This window comes from Aythya ferina (genome assembly GCF_964211825.1).
Source record: "Aythya ferina genome assembly, chromosome: 37".
Classification (NCBI taxonomy): Eukaryota; Metazoa; Chordata; class Aves; order Anseriformes; family Anatidae; genus Aythya; species Aythya ferina.
Window position 1 is genome coordinate 94,173 of NC_140334.1, and position 26,485 is coordinate 120,657.

At 56.5% G+C, this 26,485-nt stretch overlaps 2 protein-coding genes and 1 long non-coding RNA gene across 13 annotated transcripts; 2 read left to right on the forward strand and 1 right to left on the reverse strand.

The window, feature by feature from the left end:
* Positions 1-2,532: 2,532 nt before the first annotated feature.
* Positions 2,533-3,584, forward strand: VKORC1 (vitamin K epoxide reductase complex subunit 1; the record flags this gene model as incomplete). Its single annotated transcript, XM_084502279.1, has 2 exons — positions 2,533-2,653; positions 3,237-3,584. Coding segments are annotated over 2 exons (354 nt in total), but the record flags the coding sequence as incomplete, so codon positions are not given.
* Positions 3,585-6,907: 3,323 nt separating this feature from the next.
* Positions 6,908-23,923, forward strand: BCKDK (branched chain keto acid dehydrogenase kinase). 5 transcript variants are annotated; one of them, XM_084502235.1, is made up of 13 exons: positions 6,908-7,203; positions 7,795-7,962; positions 8,052-8,120; positions 8,902-9,012; positions 9,891-9,938; positions 10,629-10,748; positions 13,864-13,962; positions 14,079-14,152; positions 16,242-16,370; positions 18,138-18,227; positions 19,162-19,311; positions 22,805-22,981; positions 23,477-23,499. In XM_084502235.1, exons 2-12 carry the CDS (start codon positions 7,798-7,800, stop codon positions 22,947-22,949), a joined length of 1,200 nt encoding a protein of 399 aa, XP_084358361.1. In that variant the 5' UTR covers positions 6,908-7,203; positions 7,795-7,797; the 3' UTR covers positions 22,950-22,981; positions 23,477-23,499. The 5 variants fall into 5 exon arrangements, with proteins under 5 accessions (XP_084358361.1, XP_084358362.1, XP_084358359.1 ...); XM_084502236.1 differs by having other exon boundaries at positions 6,909-7,079; XM_084502233.1 differs by lacking the exons at positions 6,908-7,203; positions 23,477-23,499 and adding an exon at positions 23,848-23,923 and having other exon boundaries at positions 7,475-7,962.
* On the reverse strand, positions 23,002-26,464 carry LOC311426080. Of its 7 annotated transcripts, XR_014686579.1 has the most exons (9): positions 26,143-26,464; positions 24,922-25,891; positions 24,653-24,735; positions 24,323-24,571; positions 23,514-24,010; positions 23,390-23,410; positions 23,265-23,326; positions 23,142-23,182; positions 23,002-23,101 (listed from the first exon to the last, which is right to left on the reverse strand). It is a non-coding gene; the product is annotated as an uncharacterized lncRNA (long non-coding RNA). The 7 variants fall into 7 exon arrangements; XR_014686581.1 differs by lacking the exons at positions 23,002-23,101; positions 23,142-23,182; positions 23,390-23,410 and having other exon boundaries at positions 23,244-23,368; positions 24,612-24,714; positions 24,922-25,003; positions 25,046-25,134; positions 25,180-25,891; XR_014686580.1 differs by lacking the exons at positions 23,002-23,101; positions 23,142-23,182; positions 23,390-23,410 and having other exon boundaries at positions 23,244-23,368; positions 24,612-24,714; positions 25,046-25,134; positions 25,180-25,891.
* Between the last annotated feature and the right edge of the window lie 21 nt (positions 26,465-26,485).

Below are 26,485 nucleotides of genomic sequence, written 5' to 3' on the forward strand. Positions count from 1 at the left end.
AAAGGGGGGAAAATGGGGGAAAAAGGGGGGTTAAGGGGGGGAAAAGGGGGGTTAAAGGGGGAAAAAGGGGGGAAAAAGGGGGTTAAAGTCGGTTAAAGGGGGGTTAAAGGGGGTGATGGGGGGGTCAAGGGGGGGTTGGGAGGGGAAAAAGGGGGTTAAGGGGGGTTAAAAGGGGGTTGGGGGGGATTAAGGGGGGTTAAAGGGGGTTAAGGAGGGTTAAAGGGGGGGAAAAAGGGGGTTAAGGGGTGAAAAAGGGGGTTGGGGGGGTCAAAGGGGGGAAAAAGGGGGTTAAAGGGGGGTTAGGAGGACGAGGAGGGGTGAAGAGGGGGGTAAAGGGGTGAATGGGAGGGGGTTTAGGGGATGGGGGGGGGTTAAGGAGGTGAAGGGGGGTGGAGGGGGGGTGAGTGGGTGGAGGGAGGGGTGAAGGAGGGGGTTAGGGGATGAATGGGGGGGGTGAGGGGGTCAAGGGGGGGTTAGGGGGTGAAAGGGGGGGTTGTTGCATTGCACAGGGGGCATTGGGTTGCGTTGCAGCAGGGGTTGCATTGCAAAGGGGGGTTGCATGCACGAGGGGGGGTGGGTTGCATTGCAGCAGGGGTTGCATGCACGGGGGGCTGCATTGCACAGGGGGAGTGGGGTTGCTTTGCACAGGGGTTGCATTGCACTCCAGGTTGCATTGTACAGGGGGAGTTGGGTTGCATTGCAACGGGGTTTGCATTGCAGCAGGGGTTGCATTGCAGCAGGGGTTGCATTGCAACGGGAGTTGCATGCACCAGGAAGGCCGGGTTGCATTGCAGTGGGGTTTGCATTGCAGCAGGGGGGTTGCATTGCACGGGGGGAGCTGGGTTGCATTGCATTGGGGTTTGCATTGCAGCAGGGGTTTGCATCGAATTAGAGGTTGCATTGCACGGGGGGGGGGGGGGGGAGCCAGGTTGCATTGCAGCAGGTTTTGCATTGCAACAGGGGTTGCATTGCAACGGGAGTTGCATGCACCAGGAAGGCCGGGCTGCATTGCAACGGGGTTTGCATTGCATTGGGGGCTGCATTGCACGGGGGGGGGAGCCAGGTTGCTTTGCAACAGGGGGCTGCATTGCATTGGGGTTTGCATGGCATTGGGGGCTGCATTTCATGGTGGGGGGGTCGCATTGCAGCAGGGGTTGCATTGCACGGGGGGAGTCAGGTTGCATTGCAGCAGGGTTTGCATTGCATTGGGGGCTGCATTTCATGGTGGGGGGGTCGCATTGCATTGGGGTTTGCATTGAATTAGAGGTTGCATTGCACGGGGGGGGTCACATTGCAGCAGGAGTTGCATTGCATTGGGGTTTGCATTGCACTGGGGGCTGCATTTCACAGTGGGGGGGTCGCATTGCAGCAGGGGGTTGCATTGCATCGGGGTTTGCATTGCATGGGGGGGGGGTTTGCACACCCAGGGGGTTGTTTTGCAGCAGGCTTTGTGTGCCCGGGGGGTGTTGTTGCAGAGGGGGGGGTTGTTTTGCCCGGGGGGGGGTTGTTTTTGCCCGGGGGGGGGTTGTTTTTGCCCCGGGGGGGTTGTTTTGCCCCGGGGGGGGTTGTTTTTGCCCCGGGGGGGGTGGTTTTTGCAGCGCGGGGCCGAAGGTTGTTTGTTTTGGTGTTTGTTTTGGCTCGACCCGGGGAAAAAGGGGGGGGGGGAGCGGGTAAACAGCGCCACGTGGCGGGGGCGGGGCTTAGGGGAGTGGGAGGGGCTTGGGGCGGGGCTTGGGGTGGTGGAAGAGGCTTGGGGGAGGGGCTTAGGGCTTGGGGGAGGGGCTTGGGGGTGATGTGGGTGGCTTGGGGTGATGGGAGGGGCTTGGGGGCAGGGCTTGGGGTGGTGGAAAAGGCTTGGGGGCGGGGCTTAGGGCTTGGGGGTGGGGCTTGGGGTGGTGGAAGAAGCCTGGGGGCGGGGCTTAGGGCTTGGGGGAGGGGCTTGGGGTGATGGGGAGGGCTGGGGGTGGGGCTTGGGGCGGTGGGAGGGGCTTAGGGTGACTGAAAGGGCTTGGGAGAGAGGCTTGGGGTAATGGGAGGGGCTTAGGGGCGGGGCTTGGGTGATGGGAGGGGCTTGAGGGGGGTTGTAGTTGGTGGGCGGGGCTTAGGGAGGGACTTTGGGGGAGGGGGCGTGGCGTGAGGGAGGGGAGTTGAGGGGGGTTAGGGTTGGTGGGAGGAGCTTGAGGTTGGTGGGCGTGGCTTAGGGAGATGGGCGTGGCTTGGGGCGTGGCTTTTAGAAGGGGCGGGGCTTGTGGTGGGACTTGAGGGGGCTTGGGGAAGGGGCGGGGCTTGAGGGAGGGACTTGGGGTTTAGGGTTGGTGGGCGGGGCTTGGGGGTTGATGGGCGTGGCTTAGGGAGGTGGGAGGGGCTTTGGGGCGGGGCTTAGGGAGGGACTTTGGGGGGCTAGGGGAGGGGATGGGGCTTGAAGGAGGGACTTGAGGGGGCTTAATGTTGGTGGGCGGGGCTTGGGGTCGATGGGCGGGGCTTACGGCGGTGGGAGGAGCTTTCGGGGGGCGTGTCTGACGCTGTCCCCGCCCCCCGGGCAGGTGGGGCCGCGGGCTGGGGCTGGTGGAGGGGCTGCTGGGCCGGGACAGCGCCGCCAACGTCCCCAACAGCGCCATCGGGCTGCTCTTCTACCTGCTGCAGGGGCTGCTGGGTGCGTGGGGGGGCGGGGACAAACCTATAGGACCCCCCCTTCCCCTATAGGGCCCCCCCTTCCCCTATATACACCCCCCTTTCCCCTATAGCTCCCCCTATACCTTCCCCTATCCCCCCCCTTCCCCTATAGCTCCCCCTATACCTTCCCCTATACCCTCCCTTTCCCCTATAGCTCCCCCTATCCCCCCCCCTTCCCCTATAGCTCCCCCTATACCTTCCCCTATACCCCCCTTTCCCCTATAGCTCCCCCAATACCCCTCCTTTTCCCCTATAGCTCCCCCTATACCTTCCCCTATCCCCCCCCTTCCCCTATAGCTCCCCCTATACCTTCCCCTATACCCCCCTTTCCCCTATAGCTCCCCCTATACCCCCCCTTCCCCTATACCTTCCCCTATCCCCTCCCTTTCCCCTATAGCTCCCCCTATAACCCCCCTCTTTCCCCTATACCTTCCCCTATAGCTTCCCCTATAGCCCCCCCTTCCCCTATAGCTCCCCCTATAACCCCCCCTTCCCCTATAGCTCCCCCTATACCCCCCCTTTCCCCTATAACCCCCCCTCACCCCCCTTTCCCCCCCCCCCAGGCGCGGTGCCGGGCCCGGCGGCCTCGGCCTTCCTGCTGGCCACCTCGGCGGTGTCGGTGGCCACCTCCCTCTACCTGGCGGCCGTGCTGGCCTTCGGCCTCCGCGACCTGTGCCTGGTGTGCCTGGCCACCTACGGCCTCAACGCCCTCCTCTTCCTCCTCAACTATCGGCGCTATCGGCGATATCGGCAGCGACGGGAGCCCCGTCGCGACGCGGCGCCCAAGCGCGACTGAGGCGGCCCCGGCGGCGACAGGATGGGGGCTGCGGGCAAGGACAGAGCTGTCTGGGGCGTTGCGGCACCAAATTGCCTCTCTTTTGGCCCAAAATCCCCTCCCTTGTGGCACCAAATATCCCCATTTTGTTCCTGACAACCCCCTTTTGGCCCTAAATCCCCCCTTTTGGCCCCAAAGCCCTCCCCTTTTCACCCTGACCCCTGCCTTGTGGCCCCAAATCTCCCCCTTTTGTCCTTGACCCCCCCTTGTGTCCCCAAATCCCCCCCTTGTGTCCCCAGTCCCCACCTGTTTGTCCCAAATCCCTCCCTTTTGTCCCCAAATCCCCCCCAGTTTGTCCCTGACACCCCCTCGTGGCCCCAAATCCCCCCCTTGTGGCCCTGACCCCACCCATTTGTCCCAAATCCCTCCCTTTTGGCCCCAAATACCCTCCCTTTTGGCCCCAATCCCTCCCCTTGTGGCCCCAAATCCCCCCCAGTTTGTCCCTGACACCCCCTCGTGGCCCCAAATCCCCCCCTTTTGTCCCTAAATCCCCCCCTTGTGGCCCTGACCCCACCAAGTTTGTCCCAAATCCCTCCCTTTTGTCCCCGAATACCCCCCCTTGTGGCCCTGACCCCCCCCAGTTTGTCCCTGACTCCCCCTTGTGGCCCCAAATCCCCCCCTTTTGGCCCCAATTCCCCCCCTTTTGTCCCTGACCCCACCCATTTGTCCCAAATCCCTCCCTTTTGGCCCCAAATACCCCTCCCTTGTGTCCCCACATCCCCCCTGGTTTGTCCCTGACACCCCCTTTTGTCCCCAATCCTCCCCAGTTTGTCCCTGACACCCCCTTTTGTCCCCAAATCCCCCCCTTGTGGCCCCAAATCCCCTCCTTTTGGCCCCAAATCCTCCCCGGTTTGTCCCCGACCCCCCCCTTTTGTCCCTGACCCCAACCCCGGTGTCCCCATCCCAAATGGGGAGGGGTTTTTGGGGAGCGCACCCCGGTTTTGTGCCATTTTTTCCCCTCAGTTCTACCCCAAAAATGGACTCGGATCTAGGAATCCACCTTTTCACCTCAGTTCCACCCCAAAAACGGACCCAGGAATCCATGGACTCTGCTTTTTACCTCAGTTTTACCCCCAAAATGGACCTAAGGATCCAGGAACACCACTTTTTCCTTCAGTTCTATCCGAAAAATGGACCTACGAATCCAGGAACCCCACTTTCTCCCTCAGTTTTACCCCAAAAATGGATCCAGGGATCCCAGAAACCCACTTTTTATCTCAGTTCTACCCCAAAAATGGACCTAAGTATCCAGGAAACCCCTTTTTTCCTCAGTTCTTACCCAAAAATTGACCTAAGGATCAAGGAACCTCACTTTTTTCCCTTGGTTTTACCCCAAAAGATGGACTTGCATCCAGGGATCCCCTCTTTTCCCTCACTTTTACCCCCAAAATGGACCCAGAGACCCCAGAACCCCACTTTTTCCCTCAGTTCTACCCCAAAAATGGACCCAGGGATCCCAGAACCTCACTTTTTACCTCACTTCTATCCCCAAAATGGATCTAAGAATTGAGGAACCTCACTTTTTTCTCTCGGTTTTACCCCCAAAAATGGACTCGGATCCGTGAATTGCCCTTTTCCCCTCAGTTCTAACCCAAAAAGGTTCCCAAGGACCCCAGAACCCTACTTTTTACCTCAGTTCTACCCCAAAAATGGATCCAGGGATCCCAGAACCCCACTTTTTCCCTCAGTTCTACACCAAAAATGCACCCAGGGATCCCAGAACCTCACTTTTCACCTTAGCATCCCACTCAAATTGGACCCAAATTTCTTGGGACCCCCTTTTTTTTCAGTCACACACCAAAAATGGACCCCAGTCTCCAGGAACTCCACATTTTACCTCAGTTTTACCCCAAAATGGACCCAGGGACCCCTTTTCCCCTCAGTCGCACCCCAGAAATGGATCCAGGGACCCATTTTTACCTCAGTTTTACCCCCAAAATGGATCCAAGTGCCTTGGGACCCCTTTTTACCTCAGTGTACCCCCAAAAAAAACCAGATCCAGCACACTGGAGCCGCCTTTTCCCCACACAAATTGTACCCAAATATCCAGGGACCCCCACACGGAGACGCCCCCAATTAAAGCGCCTCGGGCGTCCCCCAATTCCCTTATAACCGACAAAAAAAAAACCTCTTGGCTTCCCCCTCACCTCCTTGGACTCCATTTCCCATCGCTCCCCTCACAAAATGGCGCCGCCCCCCACAAGATGGCACCGCCCACGCCCCCGAGTTCCCGCCCACTCGGGGCGCCTGCGCGCTGCGCAACGCTCCCCCCCTCTGTTTGCGCATGGTTCGCTCCGCGCATGCGCAGTGCGCGTCGCCCCCCCCCCCTTCTGAGGGCAGGGCTGTACCATTGTGAGGGGTGAAGGGGGGGGACAGCGGAAAGGGCCACTTGTAGGGGACCCCCCCGGCTATTTGGGGGGGGGGGGGGTTTGGGGGGGGCGGCACCGACGCCTGGGTCCTCGGGCTGGTGAGTGGGGGGGGCACTGGGATTTGTTTTTGTTTTTGTTTTTTTTTTTTAATAATGGGGTGGGGACTGAGGGGACGTGGGGTCCTTGGGCGCCTGGAGCCATTTTGGGGGGGGCACTGAGGGGAAAGGGGGGGGTCTTAGGGCACTTGGAGGGATTTTTGGGGGGGAAGCTGAGGGGAAAGTGGGGTCGCCGGCCACTTGGGTGATTTTTTTTGGGGTGTTTCTGAGGAGAAAGTGGGGTCCCCGGGTACCTGGTGGCGTTTTGGGGGGTAAACTGAAGGGAAAGGGGGGGTCCTAGGACACCTGGGTCAATTTTTGGGGTGTTTCTGAGGGGAAAGTGGGGTCCCCGGCCACTTGGGAGCCTTTTTTGGGGTGTTTCTGACGGGAAAGGGGGGTCCCCTGCCACTTGGGTGACTTTTTTGGGGTATTTCTGAGGGAAAAGTGGGGTCCTTGGGGACCTGGTGGCATTTTGGGGGGGACACCGAGGGAAAGTGGGGTCCCCGGTGACTTAGAAGCCTTTTTTGGGGTGTTTTTGAGGGGAAAGTGGGGTCCCCGGGTACCTGGTGGCGTTTTGGGGGGTAAACTGAGGGGAAAGGGGGGGTCCTAGGGCACCTGGGTCCATTTTTGGGGTACAACTGAGGGAAAAGGGGGGGGTCTCCAGGCACTAGGGTCCATTTTGGGGGTGTGACTGAGGAGAAGAGGGGGTGCCTGGATGGTTAGATCATTTTTTGGTGTAAATTGAGGGAAAAAAAGGGGGTTCCCCAGATGTTAGGATCCATTTTGGGGTGTGAACGAGGGGAAAAAGGGGTTTAGGGGCGCTCGGATCCATTTTGGGGTATAAATGGGGCGAAAAGGGGGTTCTTGGATATTATATTGCCTTATGGGTGGGGGGGAAAGGGGCTCTCTAAACTCCTTGGTGAATTTTTGGGGTAAAACTGAGGGGAAAAGGGGGGTCCTGAGATCCTTGAGCGCATTTTTGGGGTAAAACCGAGGGGAAAAGGGGGATCTTGAGACCCTTGGGTGCATTTTTGGGGTAAAACTGAGGGAAAAAGGGTGGTCCTGAGACCCTAGGGTGCATTTTTAGGGGAAAACTGAGGGGAAAAGGTAGGTCCTGAGACCCTTGGGTGCATTTTTGGGGTAGAACTGAGGGAAAAAGGGGGGTCCTGAAACCCTTGGTTCCATTTTTGGGGCAGAACTAAGAGAAAAAGCGTGGTCGTGAGACCCTTGGGTGCGTTTTTGGGGTAAAACTGAGGGGGAAAGGGGGATCCTGAGACCCTTGAGTGCGTTTTTAGGGCAGAACTGAGGGAAAAAGGGAGCTTCTGAGATTCTTGGGTGCATTTTTGGGGCAAAACTGAAGGGAAAAGGGTCATCCTGAGACCCTTGAGTCCATTTTAAGGCAAAAACGAGGGGAAAAGGGGGGTCTTGAGACCTTTGGGTCCATTTTTAGGGCAAAACTGAGGGGAAAAGGGGGGTTCTGAGACCTTAGGGTGCATTTTTGGGACAGAAGTGAGGGGAAAATGGGGGTACTGAGATCTTTGGGTGCATTTTTAGGGGAAAACTGAAGGGAAAAGGGTCATCCTGAGACCCTAGGGTGCATTTTTGGGGCAGAAGTGCGGGGAAAACGGGGGTCCCGAGACCCTTGAGTGCATTTTTGGGGTAGAATTGAAGGAAAAAGGGTGGTCCCAAGACCCTTGGGTGCATTTTGGGGCAAAAACTGAGGGGAGAAGTTCCCGATTACCCCCCCGCAGACCTCAATATCCCCCCCAGCGTCCCCAAACTCCCCGAAAATCCCCTTTTTAACCCATTTTTCCCCTTCCAGGCCATGCTGCGGCGAGTTTTGGGGGCCCCTCGGGGCCCCCCGGCGCTGCCCCCCCGCCCCGTGTCCCGCTCGGCCGCCGACCACCACCCCCCGGACCTGGCTCGGGAGCGCTCCAAAACCGTCACCTCCTTCTACCACCAGCCCGCCATCGACACCGCCGCTGAAAAGGTTGGGATTTAGGGGATTTAAAGGTGTTTTTTTGGGGTGAAAAGGGTTTTTTTTTGGGGGTTTTGTGACCCTTTCCTCCTCCCTCGCAGCCCTCGGTGCGCCTGACGCCCACCACCATGCTGTACTCGGGGCGCTCGCAGGACGGCAGCCATATACTGGTGAGGGGGTTTTGGGGGGGTTTGGGGGGATTTTTGGGGGTTTGGGGGCAGGGACAAGAGGGTTTGGGGTCCCAGGGGGCTTTGGGGTCAGGGACGAGGGGGTTTTGGGGTCCCAGGGGGCTTTGGAGACTGAGATACTGAGGCAAGAAGTGGGTTTGGGGACCTGGTGGCTTGGTGGGAGGGGACCCAGGTGGGTTTGGGGACAGGGATAAAGGGGTTTTGGGGTCCTGGTGGCTTTGGGGACAGGGACAAAGGGTTTTGGGGTCCTAGGGGGCTTTTGGGACAGGGACAAAGGGTTTTTGGGGTCCCAGGGGGCTTTGGGGACAGGGACAAGAGGGTTTTGGGATCCCAGGGGGCTTTGGGGACAAGGGACAAGGGGGTTTTGGGGACACGGGTGGCTTTGGGGACAAGGGACAAGGGGGTTTTGGGGACTTTGGTGGCTTTGGGGACAGGGACAAGGGGGTTTTGGGGTCCAAGGTGGGTTTGGGGTCAGGGACAAGGGGGTTTGGGGACCTGGTGGCTTTGGGGTCTGAGATTTTGAGTAGGTTTTGGGGACCTGGTGGCTTTGGGGACAGGGACAAGGGGGTTTTGGGGTCCCAGGGGGCTTTGGGGACAGGGACAAGGGGGTTTTGGGGACCTGGTGGCTTTGGGGCCCGCGATACCCGGCCAGGAGGTGGCTTTGGGGACCCGGTGGCTTGGTGGGAGGGTCCCGGGGGGCTTTGGGGACAGGGGCCAAGTGGCTTTGGGGTCAGGGTTGCCTTTTTTGGGGTCGTCCCCGCAGAAGAGCGCCCGCTACCTGCAGCAGGAGCTGCCCGTGCGCATCGCCCACCGCATCAAGGGCTTCCGCAGCCTGCCCTTCATCATCGGCTGCAACCCCACCATCCTCCACGTGGTGAGGACATTTGGGGACACTTGGGGACATTTGGGGACAATTTGGGACAATTTGGGGTCACTTTGGGGCATTTTGGGACAATTTGGGGTCACTTTGGGGACAATTTCGGGCACTTTGGGGGCACTTGGGGACACTTGGGGACAATTTGGGGTCACTTTGCGGACAATTTGGGGCACTTTGTGGACATTTGGGGACAATTTGGGGCACTTTGGGGACACTTGGGGACAATTTGGGGACACTTGGGGACAATTTGGGGTCACTTTGGAGCACTTTGGGACACATTGGGGCACTTTGGGACAATTTGGGGACACTTTGGGACACTTTGGGGGCACTTTGGGGCAATTTGGGACAATTTGGGGCACTTTGGGGACATTTGGGGACACTTTGGGGCACTTTGGGGTCACTTTGGGACAATTTGGGACACTTGGAGGACAATTTGGGGACACTTGGGGACAATTTGGGGCACTTTGGGACACTTTGGGGACATTTGGGGACGTGTTGGGGACACTTTGGCACACTGTGGGGACACTGTGGGGACACTTTGGGACACTTTGGGACACTTTGGGACACTTTGGGACACTTTGGAGACAATTTGGGGACACTTGGGGACAATTTGGGGTCACTTTGGGGGGGTGCAGGAGCCCCGAGTGGGCGTTTTGGGGCCATGGGGAGGGGACCCAGGGGGGTTTGGGGACACTGTGGGGGGTTTGGGGACACTGTGGGGGGTTTGGGGACATCGTGGGGGGTTTGGGGACATCGTGGGGGGTTTGGGGACATCGTGGGGGGCTTGGGGACATTGTGGGGGATTTGGGGACATCGTGGGGGGGGATTTGGGGACATTGGGGGGGTTTTGGGGTGACGCCTGGCCCTGCCCGCAGCACGAGCTCTACATCCGCGCCTTCCAGAAGCTCAGCGACTTCCCGCCCGTGAGTGTCACCCCCCTGTCCCTGTGTCACCTCGTCCCCTTGTCCCCGTGTCACCTTGTCACCCTGTCCCCGTGTCACCTCGTCCCGTTGTCCCCCTGTCCCCATCTCACCCCGTTTTTGTGTCCCCATGGCACTTTGTCCCCATGGCACCCCGTTCCCCTGCTGTCCCCAATGTCGCCCCCTGTCCCCAATGTCCCCCCATGTCCCCCCCAATGTCCCCCACGTCCCCCGTGTCCCCTTCCTGTCCCCCAATGTCCCCATTGACCCCAAATGTCCCCAACATCCCCCCAATGTCCCCCTGTGTCCCCCAATGTCCCCCCATTCCCAAATGTCCCTAAATGTCCCCCCTTGTCCCCCCGTGTCCCCTTCTGTCCCCCAGTGTCCCCCCTGTCCCCAACATCCCCCCCATGTGCCCAGTGTCCCCAAATGTCCCCAAATGTCCTCCCATATCCCCCCTGCCCCCAACATCCCCCCGTGTCCCCAAATGTCCCCAAATGTCCCCCAAATGTCCCCAATATCCCCCCATGTTCCCTTCTGTCCCCCCATATCCCCCCCGTCCCCAGCATCCCCCCGTGTCCCCAATGTCCCCCAATGTCCCCATTGACCCCAACATCCCCCCAGTGTCCCCAAACGTCCCCAAATGACCCCCAATGTCCCCAAATGTCCCCAAACGTCCCCCAATGTCCCCAGATCCAGGCGCGGGGGGACGAGGAGCGCTACTGCTCGCTGCTGCGCCAGCTGCTGGAGGACCACAAGGACGTGGTGACCCTGCTGGCAGAGGGGCTGCGCGAGTGCCGCCGCCACATCCAGGTACGGGGCGGCCCCAAAAGGGGCTGATCCCAAAATTTGGGGGGTTTGGGGACATTGGGGTGGCCCTAAACACTCTTGTCCCCGAATTTGGGGGGTTTGGGGGCATTTGGGTGGCCCCAAATGCTCCTATTCCCATATTTGGGGTGTTTGGGGACATTGGGGTGACCCTAAATGGTCCTGGTCCTAAAATTTTGGGGGTTTAGGGACATTTGGGTGGCCCTAAATGCTCCTGGTCCCGAGTTCTGGGGACTTAGGGACATCGGGGTGGCCCTAAAAGGGTCTGGCCCTAAAATTTTGGGGGCTTGGGGGCACTGGGGTGGTCCTAAAAGGGCCTGGCCCTAAAATTTGGGGGTTTGGGGACATTGGGGTGGCCCTAAACACTCTTGTCCCCAAATTTGGGGGGGTTGGGGGCACTGGAATGGCCCTAAATGGTCCTGGTCCTAAAATTTTCAGTGTTTGGGGACATTTGGGGTGGCCACAAATGCTCCTGGTCCCATATTTGGGGGGTTTGGGGACATTGTGGTGGCCCTAAATGGTCCTGGTCCTAAAATTTTGGGGGTTTAGGGACATTTGGGTGGCCCTAAATGCTCCTGGTCCCGAGTTCTGGGGACTTAGGGACATCGGGGTGGCCCTAAAATGGCCTGGTCCTAAAATTTTTGGGGTTTAGGGACATTGGGGTGGCCCTAAAAGGGCCTGATCCCAAAATTTGGGGGGTTTAGGGACATTGGGGTGGTCCTAAATAGTCTTATCCCCGAATTTGGGGCGTTTGGGGGCATTGGGGTGGCCCTAAAAGGGCCTGATCCCAAAATTTTGGGGGATCAGGGACATTGGGGTGGCCCTAAAAGGGTCTGGTCCCGAAATTTTGGGGGGTTTAGGGACATCGGGGTGGCCCTAAATAGTCTTATCCCCGAATTTGGGGGGTTTGGGGGCATTGGGGTGGCCCTAAATGCTCCTGGTCCTGAATTCTGGGGACTTAGGGACATCAGGGTGGCCCTAAAAGGGCCTGATCCCAAAATTTTGGGGGTTTAGGGACACTGGGGTGGCCCTAAAAGGGCCTGGCCCTAAAATTTGGGGGGTTTGGGGCATTAGGGTGGCCCCAAATGCTCCTATTCCCATATTTTGGGGGTTTGGGGACATTGGGGTGGCCCTAAATAGTCTTATCCCCAAATTTGGGGGGTTTGGGGGCATTGGGGTGGCCCTAAATGGTCCTGGTCCTAAAATTTTGGGGGTTTAGGGACATTGGGGTGGCCCTAAAAGGTCCTGATCCCAAAATTTTGGGGGTTTAGGGACATTGGGGTGGCCCTAAAAGGGTCTGGTCCCGAAATTTTGGGGGTTTAGGGACATCGGGGTGGCTCTAAAAGGGTCTGGTCCCGAAATTTTGGGGGTTTAGGGACATCGGGGTGGCTCTAAAAGGGTCTGGTCCTAAAATTTGGGGGGCTCGGGGACATTGGGGTGGTCCTAAACACTCTTGGCCCCAACAACCCCAAATTTGGGGACATTGGGGTGACCCCAAAAGCTCCTGTCCCTATATTTAGGGTCTTTAGGGCCATCGGGGTGACCCTAAATACTCAATGTCCCCAAATTCTGGCTCTCTTGGGGACACAAAGTGACATCGGGGCGACCCCAAAAGCTCCTATCCCTGTATTTGGGGTCTTCGGGGCCATTGGGGCGACCCCAAACCCCCCCATCCCTAAATTTTGGGGTCTTTGGGGCTATCGGGGTGACCCTAAATACTCAATGTCCCCAAATTCCGGCTCACTTGGGGACAAAAAGTGACATTGGGGTGACCCCAAACACCCATTTCCCTAAATTTGGGGTCTTTGGGGCCATCGGAGCGACCCCAACCCCCCCCATCCCTAAATTTTGGGGTCTTTGGGGCCATCGGGGTGACCCCAAACACCCCTGTCCCTATATTTGGGGTCTTTAGGGCCATCGGGGTGACCCTAAATACTCAATGTCCTCAAATTCTGGGTCCCTTAGTGACCCAAAGTGACATCGGGGTGACCCCAAACCCTCCTGTCCCTATATTTGGGGTCTTTGGGGCCATCGGGGTGACCCCAACCCCCCCCATCCCCAAATTTTGGGGTGTTTGGGGCCATCGGGGTGACCCTAAATACTCAATGTCCCCAAATTCTGTGTCCTCTGGGGACATGGGAGGACATCAGGGTGGCCCTAAAACCTCCTGTCCCCAAATTTGGGGTTGTTGGGGCCATCGGGGCGACCCCAAATCCCCCCATCCCTAAATTTTGGGGTCTTTGGGGCCATCGGGGTGACCCTAAATACTCCTGTCCTCAAATTCTGGGTCCCTTAGTGACCCAAAGTGACATTGGGGTGACCCTAAACACCCATTTCCCTAAATTTGGGGTCTTTGGGGCCATCGGGGTGACCCCAACACCCCCCATCCCTAAATTTTGGGGTTTTTGGGGCCATCGGGGTGACCCTAAATACTCATATCCTCAAATTCTGGGTCCCTTAGTGACCTGACGTGACATCGGGGTGGCCCTAAATACCCTAAAATACCTTAAATATCCCTAAATTTGGGGTCTTTGGGGCCATCGGGGTGACCCCAAACCTCCCCGTCCCTAAATTTTGGGGTTTTTGGGGCCATCGGGGTGACCCTAAATACTCATGTCCCCAAATTCTGGCTCTCCTGGGGACAAAAAGTGACATTGGGGTGACCCTAAACACCCATTTCCCTAAATTTGGGGTATTTGGGGCCATCGGAGCGACCCCAAACGCCCCTGTCCCTATATTTAGGGTCTTTGGGGTCATTGGGGTGACCCTAAATACTCAATGTCCCCAAATTCTGTGTCCCCTGGGGACATGGGAGGACATCAGGGTGGCCCTAAAACCTCCAGTCCCTAAATTTGGGGTCTTTGGGGCCATTGGAACGACCCCAAACCCCCCCGTCCCTAAATTTTGGGGTTTTTGGGGCCATCGGGGTGACCCTAAATACTCAATGTCCCCAAATTCTAGCTCTCTTGGGGAAACAAAGTGACATCGGGGCGACCCCAAAAGCTCCTATCCCTAAATTTGGGGTCTTTGGGGCCATCGGGATGACCCCAAACCCCCCCCCGTCCCAAAATTTTGGGGTTTTTGGGGCCGTCCCCTATAGGACGAGCAGCTGCTGCGCCCCTTCCTGGACAAGACGCTGACGTCGCGCCTGGGGATGCGCATGCTGGCCTCCCACCACCTGGCCCTCCACGAGGACAAGGTATGGATCCTATAAGGCCCTATAGGGCCCTATAGGGTCTGGGGGACACCCCCGCGGCCCTAAATCTCCCTCCGGGGTCTCCCCGACCCTATAAAATCCCCCCCCCTCCCCCCCAGCCCGATTTTGTGGGGATCATCTGCACCCGCCTGGCCCCCAAGAAGATCATCGAGAAGTGGGTCGACTTCGCCCGGTATGGGGGGACCCTATAGGGGCTATAGGGGTCCCTATAAGGGTCCTTATGGGGTTATAGGGGTTCCCATAGGGTTATAGGGGTTCCTAGAGGGAGGTTATGGGGCTGAAAGCTTTATTTTGGGGTCTTTATGGGGTTATAGGGGCTCTTAGGGAGGGTTTTGTGGGGCTATAGGGGTCTTGTGGGGTCCCTATAGGGCCGTATAGGTCTTTATGGGGCTATAGGGGTTCCTATAAGGTTCTTTATAGGGTTATAGGGGTTCCTAGAGGGGGGTTATGGGGCTGGGAGGGTTCTTTTGGGGTCTTTATGGGGTTATAGGGGCTCTTAGGAAGGGTTTTGTGGGGCTATAGGGGTCTTGTGGGGTCCCTATAGGGCCATGTGGATCTTTATGGGGCTATAGGGGTTCCTATAAGGGTCCTTATGGGGTTATAGGGGTTCCTATACGGTTATAGGAATTCCTAGAGGGGGATTATGGGGCTGAAAGCTTTTTTTGGGGGTCTTTATGGGGTTATAGGGACTCTTAGGAAGGGTTTTGTGGGGCTATAGGGGTCTTGTAGGGCCCCTATAGGGCCATATGGGTCTTTATGGGGCTATAGGTGTTCCTATAGGGTTATAGGGGTTCCTAGACGGGGGTTATGGGCCGAAAGCTTTATTTTGGGGGTTTTATGGGGTTATAGGGGCTCTTAGGAAGGGTTTTGTGGGGCTATATGGGACCTGTAGGGTTTCTATAGGGTCATATAGGTCCTTATGGGGGTCTATATGGGGCTATAGGTGTTCCTATAGGGTAATAGGGATTCCTATAGGGGGGTTATGGGGCTGAAAGCTTTATTTTGGGGTTTTTATGGGGTTATAGGGGCTCTTAGGAAGGGTTTTGTGGGGCTATAGGGGACTTGTAGGGCCCCTATAGGGCCATATAGGTCTTTATGGGGCTATAGGGGTTCCTATAAGGGTCCTTATGGGGTTATAGGGGTTCCTATAGGGTTATAGGGGTTCCTAGAGGGGGGTTATGGGGCTGAAAGCTTTCTTTTGGGGTCTTTGTGGGGTTATAGGGGCTCTTAGGGAGGGTTTTGTGGGGCTATAGGGGTCTTGTGGGGTCCCTATAGGGCCATATAGGTCTTTATGGGGCTATAGGGGTTCCTATAAGGGTCCTTATGGGGTTATAGGGGTTCCTAGAGGGTTATAGGGGTTCCTAGAGGGGGGTTATGGGGCTGGGAGGGTTCTTTTGGGGTCTTTATGGGGTTATAGGGGCTCTTAGGGAGGGTTTTGTGGGGCTATAGGGGTCTTGTGGGGTCCCTATAGGGCCATATAGGTCTTTATGGGGCTATAGGGGTTCCCATAGGGTTATAGGGGTTCCTAGAGGGGGGTTATGGGGCTGAAAGCTTTCTTTTGGGGTCTTTGTGGGGTTATAGGGACTCTTAGGGAGGGTTTTATAGGGCTATATGGGAGTTGTAGGGTTTCTATAGGGTCATATAGGTCCTTATGGGGGTCTATATGGGGCTATAGGGGTTCCTATAGGGTAATAGGGATTCCTATAGGGGGGTTATGGGGCCGAAAGCTTTTTTTGGGGGTCTTTATGGGGTTATAGGGGCTCTTAGGGAGGGTTTTGTGGGGCTATAGGGGTCTTGTGGGGTCCCTATAGGGCCATATGGGTGACATCGGGGGGGGTGGGTGACACCGGGGGGGTTGGGTGACATTGGGGGGGGACAGGTGACATCAGAGGGGGGTGGGTGACATTAAGGGGGGGTGGGTGACATTGGGGGGGGACAGGTGACCCCAAGGGGGGGTGGGTGACCCCAAGGGGGGGTGGGTGACACCGGGGGGGGACAGGTGACCCCGAGGGGGGGTGGGCGACCCCAAGGGGGGGTGAGGGTGACCCCAAGGGGGTGTGGGTGACACCGGGGGGGGGGGGGGTGACCCCGGGGGTGGTGATGGGCACCACTGGGGGGGGGGGAGGGTGACATCAGGGGGGGACAAGTGACACAAAGGGGGGGTGGGCGACCCCGAGGGGGGTTGGGTGACACGGGGGGGGGCGTGTGACCCCCAGGGGGTGACGGTGGGCGCTGGGGGGGGGGGGGGGGTTTGGGGGCAGGCGCCTGTGCGAGCAGCAGTACGGGAACGCCCCGCGGGTGCGCATCAACGGGCACGTGGCCGCCCGCTTCCCCTTCATCCCCCTGCCCCTCGACTACATCCTGCCCGAGCTGCTCAAGAACGCCATGAGGTACGGACCCTATAGCCCCCCCCCGACCCTATAGGGGCACCCCCGGATCCTATAGGACCCCCCCATACCCTATAGGGTGCCCCCGGTCCCTATATGGCACCCCCGGACCTTATAGGGCCCCACCAGACCCTGTAGGAGCCCCCCGGACCTTATGGGCCCCCCATACCCTATACGGCCCCACCGGATCCTATAGGGTCCCCCCACACCCTATAGGGCACCCCCAAACCCTATAGGGCACCCCCAGACTCTGTAGGGGCCCCCCGGACCTTATGGGGACTCCCGGATCCTATAGGGCACCCCCAAACCCTATAGGGCCCACCAGACTCTATAGGGCCCCACCGGTCCCTATAGGGCACCCTCAGACCCTATAGGGCCCCTATAGCCCCCCGACCCTATAGGGCATCCCCAGACCCTATACGGCCCCACCGGATCCTATAGGGTCCCCCCACACCCTATAGGGCACCCCCAGACTCTGTAGGGGCCCCCCGGACCTTATGGGGACTCCCAGATCCTATAGGGGCCCCCCACACCCTATAGGGCCCACCAGACTCTATAGGGCCCCACCGGTCCCTATAGGGCACCTTCAGACCCTATAGGGCCCCTATAGCCCCCCAGACCCTATAGGGCCCCTATAGCCCCCCCGGATCCTATAGGGCCCCCCCATACCCTATAGGGTCCCCCCACACCCTATAGGGCACCCCCAGACTCTGTAGGGGCCCCCCGGACCTTATGGGGACTCCCAGATCCTATAGGGGCCCCCCACACCCTATAGGGCCCACCAGACTCTATAGGGCCCCACCGGTCCCTATAGGGCACCCTCAGACCCTATAGGGCCCCTATAGCCCCCCCGGATCCTATAGGGCCCCCCCGGATCCTATAGGACCCCCCCATACCCTATAGGGTCCCCCCACACCCTATAGGGCACCCCCAGACTCTGTAGGGCCCCCCCGGACCTTATGGGGACTCCCGGATCCTATAGGGCACCCCCCGGATCCTATAGGGGCCCCCCACACCCTATAGGGCCCACCAGACTCTATAGGGCCCCACCGGTCCCTATAGGGCACCCCCAAACCCTTTAGGGCCCCTATAGCCCCCCCGACCCTATAGGGCATCCCCAGACCCTATAGGGCATCCCCAGATCCTATAGGGCACCCCCAAACCCTATAGGGGCCCCCCCGGATCCTATAGGGTCCCCCCGGACCCTATAGGGCCCCACCGGACCCTATAGGGTCCCCCCATACCCTATAGGGCCCCCCCAGACCCTATAGGGCCCCACCGGATCCTATAGGGCACCTGTGGAACTTATAGGGCCCCCCTGGACCCTATAGGGCCTCCCCGGACCTTATAGGGTGCCCTTGTTCCCTATGGGGTGCCCTGAGTCCTATAGGGGGAGGATATGGGGGTGGGTTTTTAGGGGAGGGGGGTATGGGGGGGTGTATGGGGGGGTATGGGGGGGTGTAGGGGGGTATATGGTATATAGGGGGGCCCTTTAAGAGGTATGGGGTCGTATAAGGGGGGTATGGGGCCCTATAGGGGGAGGTATGAGGCCCTATGGGGGGGTATGGGATCCTATAGGGGGTATGTGGGCCCTATAGGGGGGGTATGGGACCAGAAGGGAGGCATATAGGGCCGGGGGGATGTGTAGGGGCTGGGGGGGGGCATATAGGGGCCCCAGGGGGTATATAGGGGCTGGGGGGGGCATATAGGGGCTGGGGGGCCGTATAGGGGCCCTGGGGGGATGTATAGGGGCCGTGTGGGGTGCCGCAGGGCCACGATGGAGTCGCACCTGGACACGCCCTACAACGTCCCCGACATCGTCGTCACCATCGCCAACAACGACATCGACATCGTCATCCGGTACCTATAGCCGGCCCTATAGGGGCTGCCCGGAACGCCCCGTCGCCTATAGATCCCCCCCCCCCCCCGAGGTCCCCATCCCCTATAGACTCCCCGTCCCCCATAGGCTCCCCCTATAGACTCCCCGTGCCCTATAGGCTCCCCCATAGACTCCCCGCCCCCTATAGACTCCCCATCCCCTATAGGATCCCCTATAGGATCCCCGTTCCCTATAGGATCCCCATCCCCTATAGTCTCCCCTATACCCTCCCTGCCCCCTACAGCCCCCCCCATACCCTCCCCGCCCCCTATAGCCTCCCCTATACCCTCCCCATCCCCTATAGGATCTCCTATAGGCTCCCCGCCCCCCATAGTCTCCCCTACAGCCTCCCCACCCCCTATAACCTCCCCTATACCCTCCCCATCCCCTATAGGATCCCCTATAGGCTCCCCAGCCCCTATAGGATCCCCATCCCCTATAGGATCCCCATCCCCTATCGGCTCCCCTATAGCCTCCCCGCCCCCTACCCCCTCCCCGCCCCCTATAACCCCCCCCTCCCCCCTCCCCGCCCCCCATAACCCCCCCCTACACCCCTCCCCGCCCCCTATAACCCCCCCCATACCCTCCCCGTCCCCTATAGGATCTCCTATAGGCTCCCTGAGCCCCATAGGCTCCCCATCCCCTATAGGATCCCCTATAGGTTCCCCCATAGGGTCCCTGCCCCCTATACCCTCCCCATCCCCTATAGCCTCCCCTATACCCTCCCCATCCCTTATAGGATCCCCTATAGGCTCCCCATCCCCTATAGGATCTCCATCCCCTATAGCCTCCCTGCCCCCTACCCCCTCCCCGCCCCCCATAACCCCCCCCTACACCCCTCCCCACCCCCTATAACCCCCCCCATACCCTCCCCATCCCCTATAGGATCCCCTATACCCTCCCCGTCCCCTATAGGATCTCGGACCGGGGCGGGGGCATCCCCCACGAGCTGCTGGACAAGGTGACCCAGTACCACTTCAGCACGGCCGAGGCCAGCGCCCAGGACCCCCGCCTGGGGGGCCCCTTCCGCAACCTCCTCGACCTCCAGGCCTGCCCCATGCACGGGTGAGCCAGCCTCCCCCTCCCCCCAACCCCAAAACCGGGCCAATTCACCCCAAAACGACGTTTTTTTCCCAAAACGCTGTTTTTTTTCCCCAAACGACTGTTTTTTTTCCCCAAACGACTGTTTTTTTCCCCAAACGACTGTTTTTTTTCCCCAAACGACTGTTTTTTTCCCCAAACGACTGTTTTTTTCCCAAAACGACTGTTTTTTTCCCCAAACGACTGTTTTTTTCCCAAAACGCTGTTTTTTTTTCCCCAAACGACTGTTTTTTCCCCCAAACAACTGATTTTTTCCCAAAACGACTGTTTTTTTCCCCAAACGACTGATTTTTTCCCAAAACGCTGTTTTTTTTTCCCCAAACGACTGTTTTTTCCCCCAAACAACTGATTTTTTCCCCAAACGACTGTTTTTTTCCCCAAACGACTGTTTTTTCCCCAAACGACTGTTTTTTTCCCAAAACGCTGTTTTTTTTCCCCAAACGACTGTTTTTTTCCCCAAACGACTGATTTTTTCCCAAAACGCTGTTTTTTTTTCCCCAAACGACTGTTTTTTTCCCCAAACGACTGTTTTTTTCCCCAAACGACTGTTTTTTTCCCAAAACGCTGGTTTTTTTTCCCCAAACGACTGTTTTTTCCCCCAAACAACTGATTTTTTCCCAAAACGACTGTTTTTTTCCCCAAACGACTGTTTTTTTCCCCAAACGACTGTTTTTTTCCCCAAACGCTGTTTTTTTTTCCCAAAACGACTGTTTTTTTCCCCAAACGACTGTTTTTTCCCCCAAACAACTGATTTTTTCCCCAAACGACTGTTTTTTTCCCAAAACGCTGTTTTTTTTTCCCAAAACGACTGTTTTTTTCCCCAAACGACTGTTTTTTCCCCCAAACAACTGATTTTTTCCCCAAACGACTGTTTTTTTCCCAAAACGCTGTTTTTTTTTCCCCAAACGACTGATTTTTTCCCAAAACGACTGTTTTTTTCCCAAAACGCTGTTTTTTTTCCCCCAAACGACTGATTTTTTCCCAAAACGACTGATTTTTTCCCCAAAACGACTGTTTTTTTCCCCAAACGACTGTTTTTTTCCCAAAACGCTGTTTTTTTTTCCCCAAACGACTGTTTTTTTCCCCAAACGACTGATTTTTTCCCAAAACGCTGTTTTTTTTTCCCCAAACGACTGTTTTTTTCCCCAAACGACTGTTTTTTTCCCCAAACGACTGTTTTTTTCCCAAAACGCTGTTTTTTTTTCCCAAAACGCTGTTTTTTTTTCCCCAAACGACTGTTTTTTTCCCCAAACGACTGATTTTTTCCCAAAACGCTGTTTTTTTTTTCCCCAAACGACTGATTTTTTCCCAAAACGACTGTTTTTTTCCCCAAACGACTGTTTTTTTCCCAAAACGCTGTTTTTTTTTCCCCAAACGACTGTTTTTTTCCCCAAACGACTGTTTTTTTCCCCAAACGACTGTTTTTTTCCCCAAACGACTGTTTTTTTCCCAAAACGCCGTTTTTTTTTCCCCAAACGACTGTTTTTTTCCCCAAACGACTGTTTTTTTCCCCAAACGACTGTTTTTTTCCCAAAACGCTGTTTTTTTTTCCCCAAACGACTGTTTTTTTCCCCAAACGACTGTTTTTTTCCCCAAACGACTGTTTTTTTCCCAAAACGCTGTTTTTTTTTCCCCAAACGACTGTTTTTTTCCCCAAACGACTGTTTTTTTCCCAAAACGCTGTTTTTTTTTCCCCAAACGACTGTTTTTTTCCCCAAACGACTGTTTTTTTCCCCAAACGACTGTTTTTTTCCCCAAACGACTGTTTTTTTCCCCAAACGACTGTTTTTTTCCCAAAACGCTGTTTTTTTTTCCCCAAACGACTGTTTTTTTCCCCAAACGACTGTTTTTTTCCCCAAACGACTGTTTTTTTCCCAAAACGCTGTTTTTTTTTCCCCAAACGACTGTTTTTTTCCCCAAACGACTGTTTTTTTCCCAAAACGCTGTTTTTTTTTCCCCAAACGACTGTTTTTTTCCCCAAACGACTGTTTTTTTCCCCAAACGACTGTTTTTTTCCCAAAACGCTGTTTTTTTTCCCCAAACGACTGTTTTTTTCCCCAAACGACTGTTTTTTTCCCCAAACGACTGATTTTTTCCCAAAATGCTGTTTTTTTTCCCCAAACGACTGTTTTTTTCCCCAAACGAGTGTTTTTTTCCCCAAACGACTGTTTTTTCCCCCAAACAACTGATTTTTTCCCAAAACGACTGTTTTTTTCCCCAAACGACTGATTTTTTCCCAAAACGCTGTTTTTTTTTCCCCAAACGACTGTTTTTTTCCCAAAACGCTGTTTTTTTTTCCCCAAACGACTGTTTTTTTCCCCAAACGACTGTTTTTTTCCCCAAACGACTGTTTTTTTCCCAAAACGCTGGTTTTTTTTCCCCAAACGACTGTTTTTTCCCCCAAACAACTGATTTTTTCCCAAAACGACTGTTTTTTTCCCCAAACAACTGTTTTTTTCCCAAAACGACTGTTTTTTTCCCCAAACGACTGTTTTTTTCCCCAAACGACTGTTTTTTTCCCCAAACGACTGTTTTTTTCCCAAAACGCTGTTTTTTTTTCCCCAAACGACTGTTTTTTTCCCCAAACGACTGTTTTTTTCCCCAAACGACTGTTTTTTTCCCAAAACGCTGTTTTTTTTTCCCCAAACGACTGTTTTTTTCCCCAAACGACTGTTTTTTTCCCCAAACGACTGATTTTTTCCCAAAATGCTGTTTTTTTTTCCCCAAACGACTGATTTTTTCCCCAAACGACTGTTTTTTTCCCCAAACGACTGATTTTTTCCCAAAACGCTGTTTTTTTTTCCCCAAACGACTGTTTTTTTCCCCAAACGACTGTTTTTTTCCCCAAACGACTGATTTTTTCCCAAAATGCTGTTTTTTTTTCCCCAAACGACTGATTTTTTCCCCAAACGACTGTTTTTTTCCCCAAACGACTGTTTTTTTCCCAAAACGCTGTTTTTTTTTCCCCAAACGACTGTTTTTTTCCCCAAACGACTGTTTTTTTCCCCAAACGACTGTTTTTTTCCCAAAACGCTGTTTTTTTTTCCCCAAACGACTGCTTTTTCCCCCAAACAACTGCTTTTTTCCCAAAACGACTGTTTTTTTCCCCAAACGACTGTTTTTTTCCCCAAACGACTGTTTTTTTCCCAAAACGACTGATTTTTTCCCCAAAACGCTGTTTTTTTTTCCCCAAACGACTGTTTTTTTCCCCAAACGACTGTTTTTTTCCCCAAACGACTGTTTTTTTCCCAAAACGCTGTTTTTTTTTCCCCAAACGACTGTTTTTTTCCCCAAACGACTGATTTTTTCCCAAAACGCTGTTTTTTTTTCCCCAAACGACTGTTTTTTTTCCCCAAACGACTGTTTTTTTTCCCCAAACGACTGATTTTTTCCCCAAACGACTGTTTTTTTCCCCAAACGACTGATTTTTTTCCCAAAACGACTCGTTTTTTCACAGTTTCGGCTTCGGGCTGCCCACCTCCCGCGCCTACGCCGAGTACCTGGGGGGCTCGCTCTGCCTGCAGTCGCTGCAGGGGGTGGGCACCGACGTCTACCTGCGCCTGCGCCACATCGACGGCAAGGGGGAGAGCTTCCGCATCTAGGGGCGGCCCCAAAATGCTCCTCGGGGGGCACAAATCCTCCTCGGGGACCTCAAAATCCTACTCGGCGGCCTCAAAATGCTCCTCGGGGACCTCAAATCCTCCTCAGAGACTCCAAATTCCTCCCCAACAGCACCAAAATCCTCCTCGGTGGCCTCAAATCCTCCTCGGTGACTTCAAATTCTCCTCGGGGACTCAAAATCCTCCTCGGGGGGCCCAAAATCCTACTCGGCGGCCTCAAAATCCTACTTGGGGAGCCCAAATCCTCCTCGGTGGCCTCAAAATCCTCCTCGGGGACTCAAAATCCTCTTTGGGGACTCCAAATTCCTCTTCGACGGCACCAAAATCCTCCTCAGCGGCCTCAAAATCCTCCTCGGGGACTCCAAATTCCTCCCCAACGGCCTCAAATCCTCCTCAGCAGCCTCAAAATCCTCCTCAACGGCCTCAAAATCCTCCTCGGCGGCCTCAAAATCCTCCTCGGTGGCCTCAAAATCCTACTCGGCGGCCTCAAAATGCTCCTCGGGGGGGCCAAATCCTCCTCGGGGGGCACAAATCCTCCTCAGAGACTCCAAATTCCTCTTCAACGGCACCAAAATCCTCCTCGGTGGCCTCAAATCCTCCTCGGGGACCTCAAATCCTCCTCGGGGGGCCCAAAATCCTACTTGGCGGCCTCAAAATCCTACTTGGGGAGCCCAAATCCTCCTCGGTGGCCTCAAAATCCTACTCGGCGGCCTCAAAATGCTCCTCGGGGGGGCCAAATCCTCCTCGGGGGGCACAAATCCTCCTCAGAGACTCCAAATTCCTCTTCAACGGCACCAAAATCCTCCTCGGGGACTTCAAAATCCTACTCGGCGGCCTCAAAATCCTCCTCGGGGACTCCAAATCCCTCCTCGGCGGCCTCAAATCCTCCTCGGGGGGCCCAAAATCCTCCTCGGGGACCTCAAAATCCTCCTCGGGGGGCCCAAAATCCTACTCGGCGGCCTCAAAATCCTCTTTGGGGACTCCAAATTCCTCTTCGACGGCACCAAAATCCTCCTCAGCGGCCTCAAAATCCTCCTCGGGGACTCCAAATTCCTCCCCAACGGCCTCAAATCCTCCTCAGCAGCCTCAAAATCCTACTCAACGGCCTCAAAATCCTCCTCGGTGGCCTCAAATCCTCCTCGGGGACTCCAAATTCCTCCTCGATAGCATCAAATTCCTCCTCGGGGAGCCCAAAATCCTCCTCGGGGACTCCAAATTCCTCTTCAACGGCACCAAATTCCTCCTTGGGGACTTCAAAATCCTCTTCAGCAGCCTCAAAATCCTCCTCGGGGACCCCAAATCCTCCTTGGTGACTTCAAATTCTCCTCGGGGACCTCAAAATCCTCCTTGGGGACTCCAAATTCCTCTTCAACGGCACCAAATTCCTCCTCGGGGACTTCAAAATCCTACTCAGCGGCCTCAAAATGCTCCTCGGGGACTCCAAATCCCTCCTTGGGGACCTCAAATCCTCCTCAGAGACTCCAAATTCCTCCTCAACGGCACCAAAATCCTACTCAGCGGCCTCAAATTCTCCTCGGCGGCCTCAAAATCCTCCTCGGGGACTCAAAATCCTCCTCGGGGGGCCCAAAATCCTACTCGGCGGCCTCAAATCCTCCTCGGGGGGCCCAAATCTTCCTCGGCGGCCTCAAAATCCTCCTCGGGGACTCAAAATCCTCTTTGGGGACTCCAAATTCCTCTTCGACGGCACCAAAATCCTACTCAGCGGCCTCAAATTCTCCTCGGCGGCCTCAAAATCCTCCTCGGGGACCTCAAAATCCTCCTTGGTGGCTTCAAAATCCTCCTCGGCGGCCTCAAATTCTCCTCGGGGACCCCAAATTCCTCCTCGGCGGCCTCAAATTTCTCCTCGACAGCCCCAAATTCCTCCTTGGTGGCTTCAAATTCCTCCTCAACGGCCCCAAATCCTCCTCAGCGGCCTCAAATCCTCCTCGGGGACCTCAAAATCCTCCTCGGCAGCCTCCAAATCCTCCTCAACGGCCCCAAATCCTCCTCGGGGACCCCAAATGCTCCATGGTGACCTCAAAATCCTCCTCGGGGACCTCAAAATCCTCCTCGGGGACCCCAAATCCTCCTCGGTGGCCTCAAAATCCTCCTCGGCCTCGCCTCGATAGCGGTGTCACCTCCCTGGTGGCCTCCCCATCAATGTCACCTCCTTGGTGGCCTCCCCGGTGGCCTCAACCCTTGGTGGCCTCACCCCTTGGTGGCCTCCTCCTTGGTGTCACCCCCCTGGTGGCCTCCCTGACAGTGTCACCTCCCCGGTGGCCTCCCCCCTTGGCCTCCCTGGTGGCCTCCTCATTGGTGTCACCCCCTTGGTGGCCTCCCTGGTGGCCTCCCCAGCAGTGTCACCTCCTTGGTGGCCTCCCCCTTTGGGCCTCCACTGTGATGTCACCTCCTTGGTGGCCTCCCCATTAGTGTCACCTCCTTGGTGGCCTCCCCAATGGCCTCAACCCCTGGTGGCCTCAACCCTTGGTGGCCTCCTCACTGATGTCACCTCCCTGGTGGCCTCCCCATCAATGTCACCTTGGTGGTGGCCTCCCCATTAGTGTCACCTCCCTGGTGGCCTCCCCCCTTGGTGGCCTCCTCATTGATGTCACCCCCCTGGTGGCCTCCCCTCCTTGATGTCACCTCCTTGGTGGCCTCCTTGGTGGCCTCGCCATCAATGTCACCTCCCTGGTGGCCTCCCCAGCAGTGTCACCTCCCCGGTGGCCTCCCCCCTTGGTGGCCTCAACCCTTGGTGGCCTCCCCATTAATGTCACCTCCTTGGTGGCCTCCCCATTAGTGTCACCTCCTTGGTGGCCTCAACCCTTGGTGGCCTCACCCCTTGGTGGCCTCCTCCTGATGATGTCACCTCCCTGGTGGCCTCCCCATTAATGTCACCTTGTTGGTGGCCTCCCCATCAATGTCACCTCCTTGGTGGCCTCCCCAATGGCCTCAACCCCTGGTGGCCTCACCCCTTGGTGGCCTCCCCATCAATGTCACCTCCTTGGTGGCCTCCCTGGCAGTGTCACCTCCCTGATGGCCTCAGCCCTTGGTGGCCTCGACCCTTGGTGGCCTCGACCCTTGGTGGCCTCCTCACTGATGTCACCTCCCTGGTGGCCTCCCCTCCTTGATGTCACCTCCTTGGTGGCCTCCCTGGTGGCCTCCCCATCAATGTCACCTCCCCGGTGGCCTCACCCCTTGGTGGCCTCACCCCTTGGTGGCCTCCCCATTAGTGTCACCCCCTTGGTGGCCTCCCCCCTTGGTGGCCTCACCCCTTGGTGGCCTCCTCCTGGTGGTGTCACCTCCCTGGTGGCCCCCCCGGTGGCCTCGACCCCCCCCTGGTGGCCTCGACCCCCCCCTGGTGGCCTCGCTTCTGGAACCTTCTCCCGGAGGCCGGAGAGCACCCGGACATTTTGGGGGGGGGGGGTGGGGGGGGGGAGGGGCTCGTTAGGGCCTCGCCTCGTTAGCGGGGCCCTCGTTAATTAAAGCTGCAGCTTTAATTATGAGGGGAGAGGCTTTAT

Coding starts and splice junctions, on each gene's coding strand:
- BCKDK (XM_084502235.1), top strand. CDS start 7,798: ATGCTGCGGCGAGTTTTGGGGGCCCCTCGGGGCCCCCCGGCGCTGCCC. Junction 9,939..10,628: donor AGCTCAGCGACTTCCCGCCC/GTGAGTGTCACC, acceptor CAATGTCCCCAG/ATCCAGGCGCGGGGGGACGA. Junction 16,371..18,137: donor CTGCTCAAGAACGCCATGAG/GTACGGACCCTA, acceptor GGGGTGCCGCAG/GGCCACGATGGAGTCGCACC.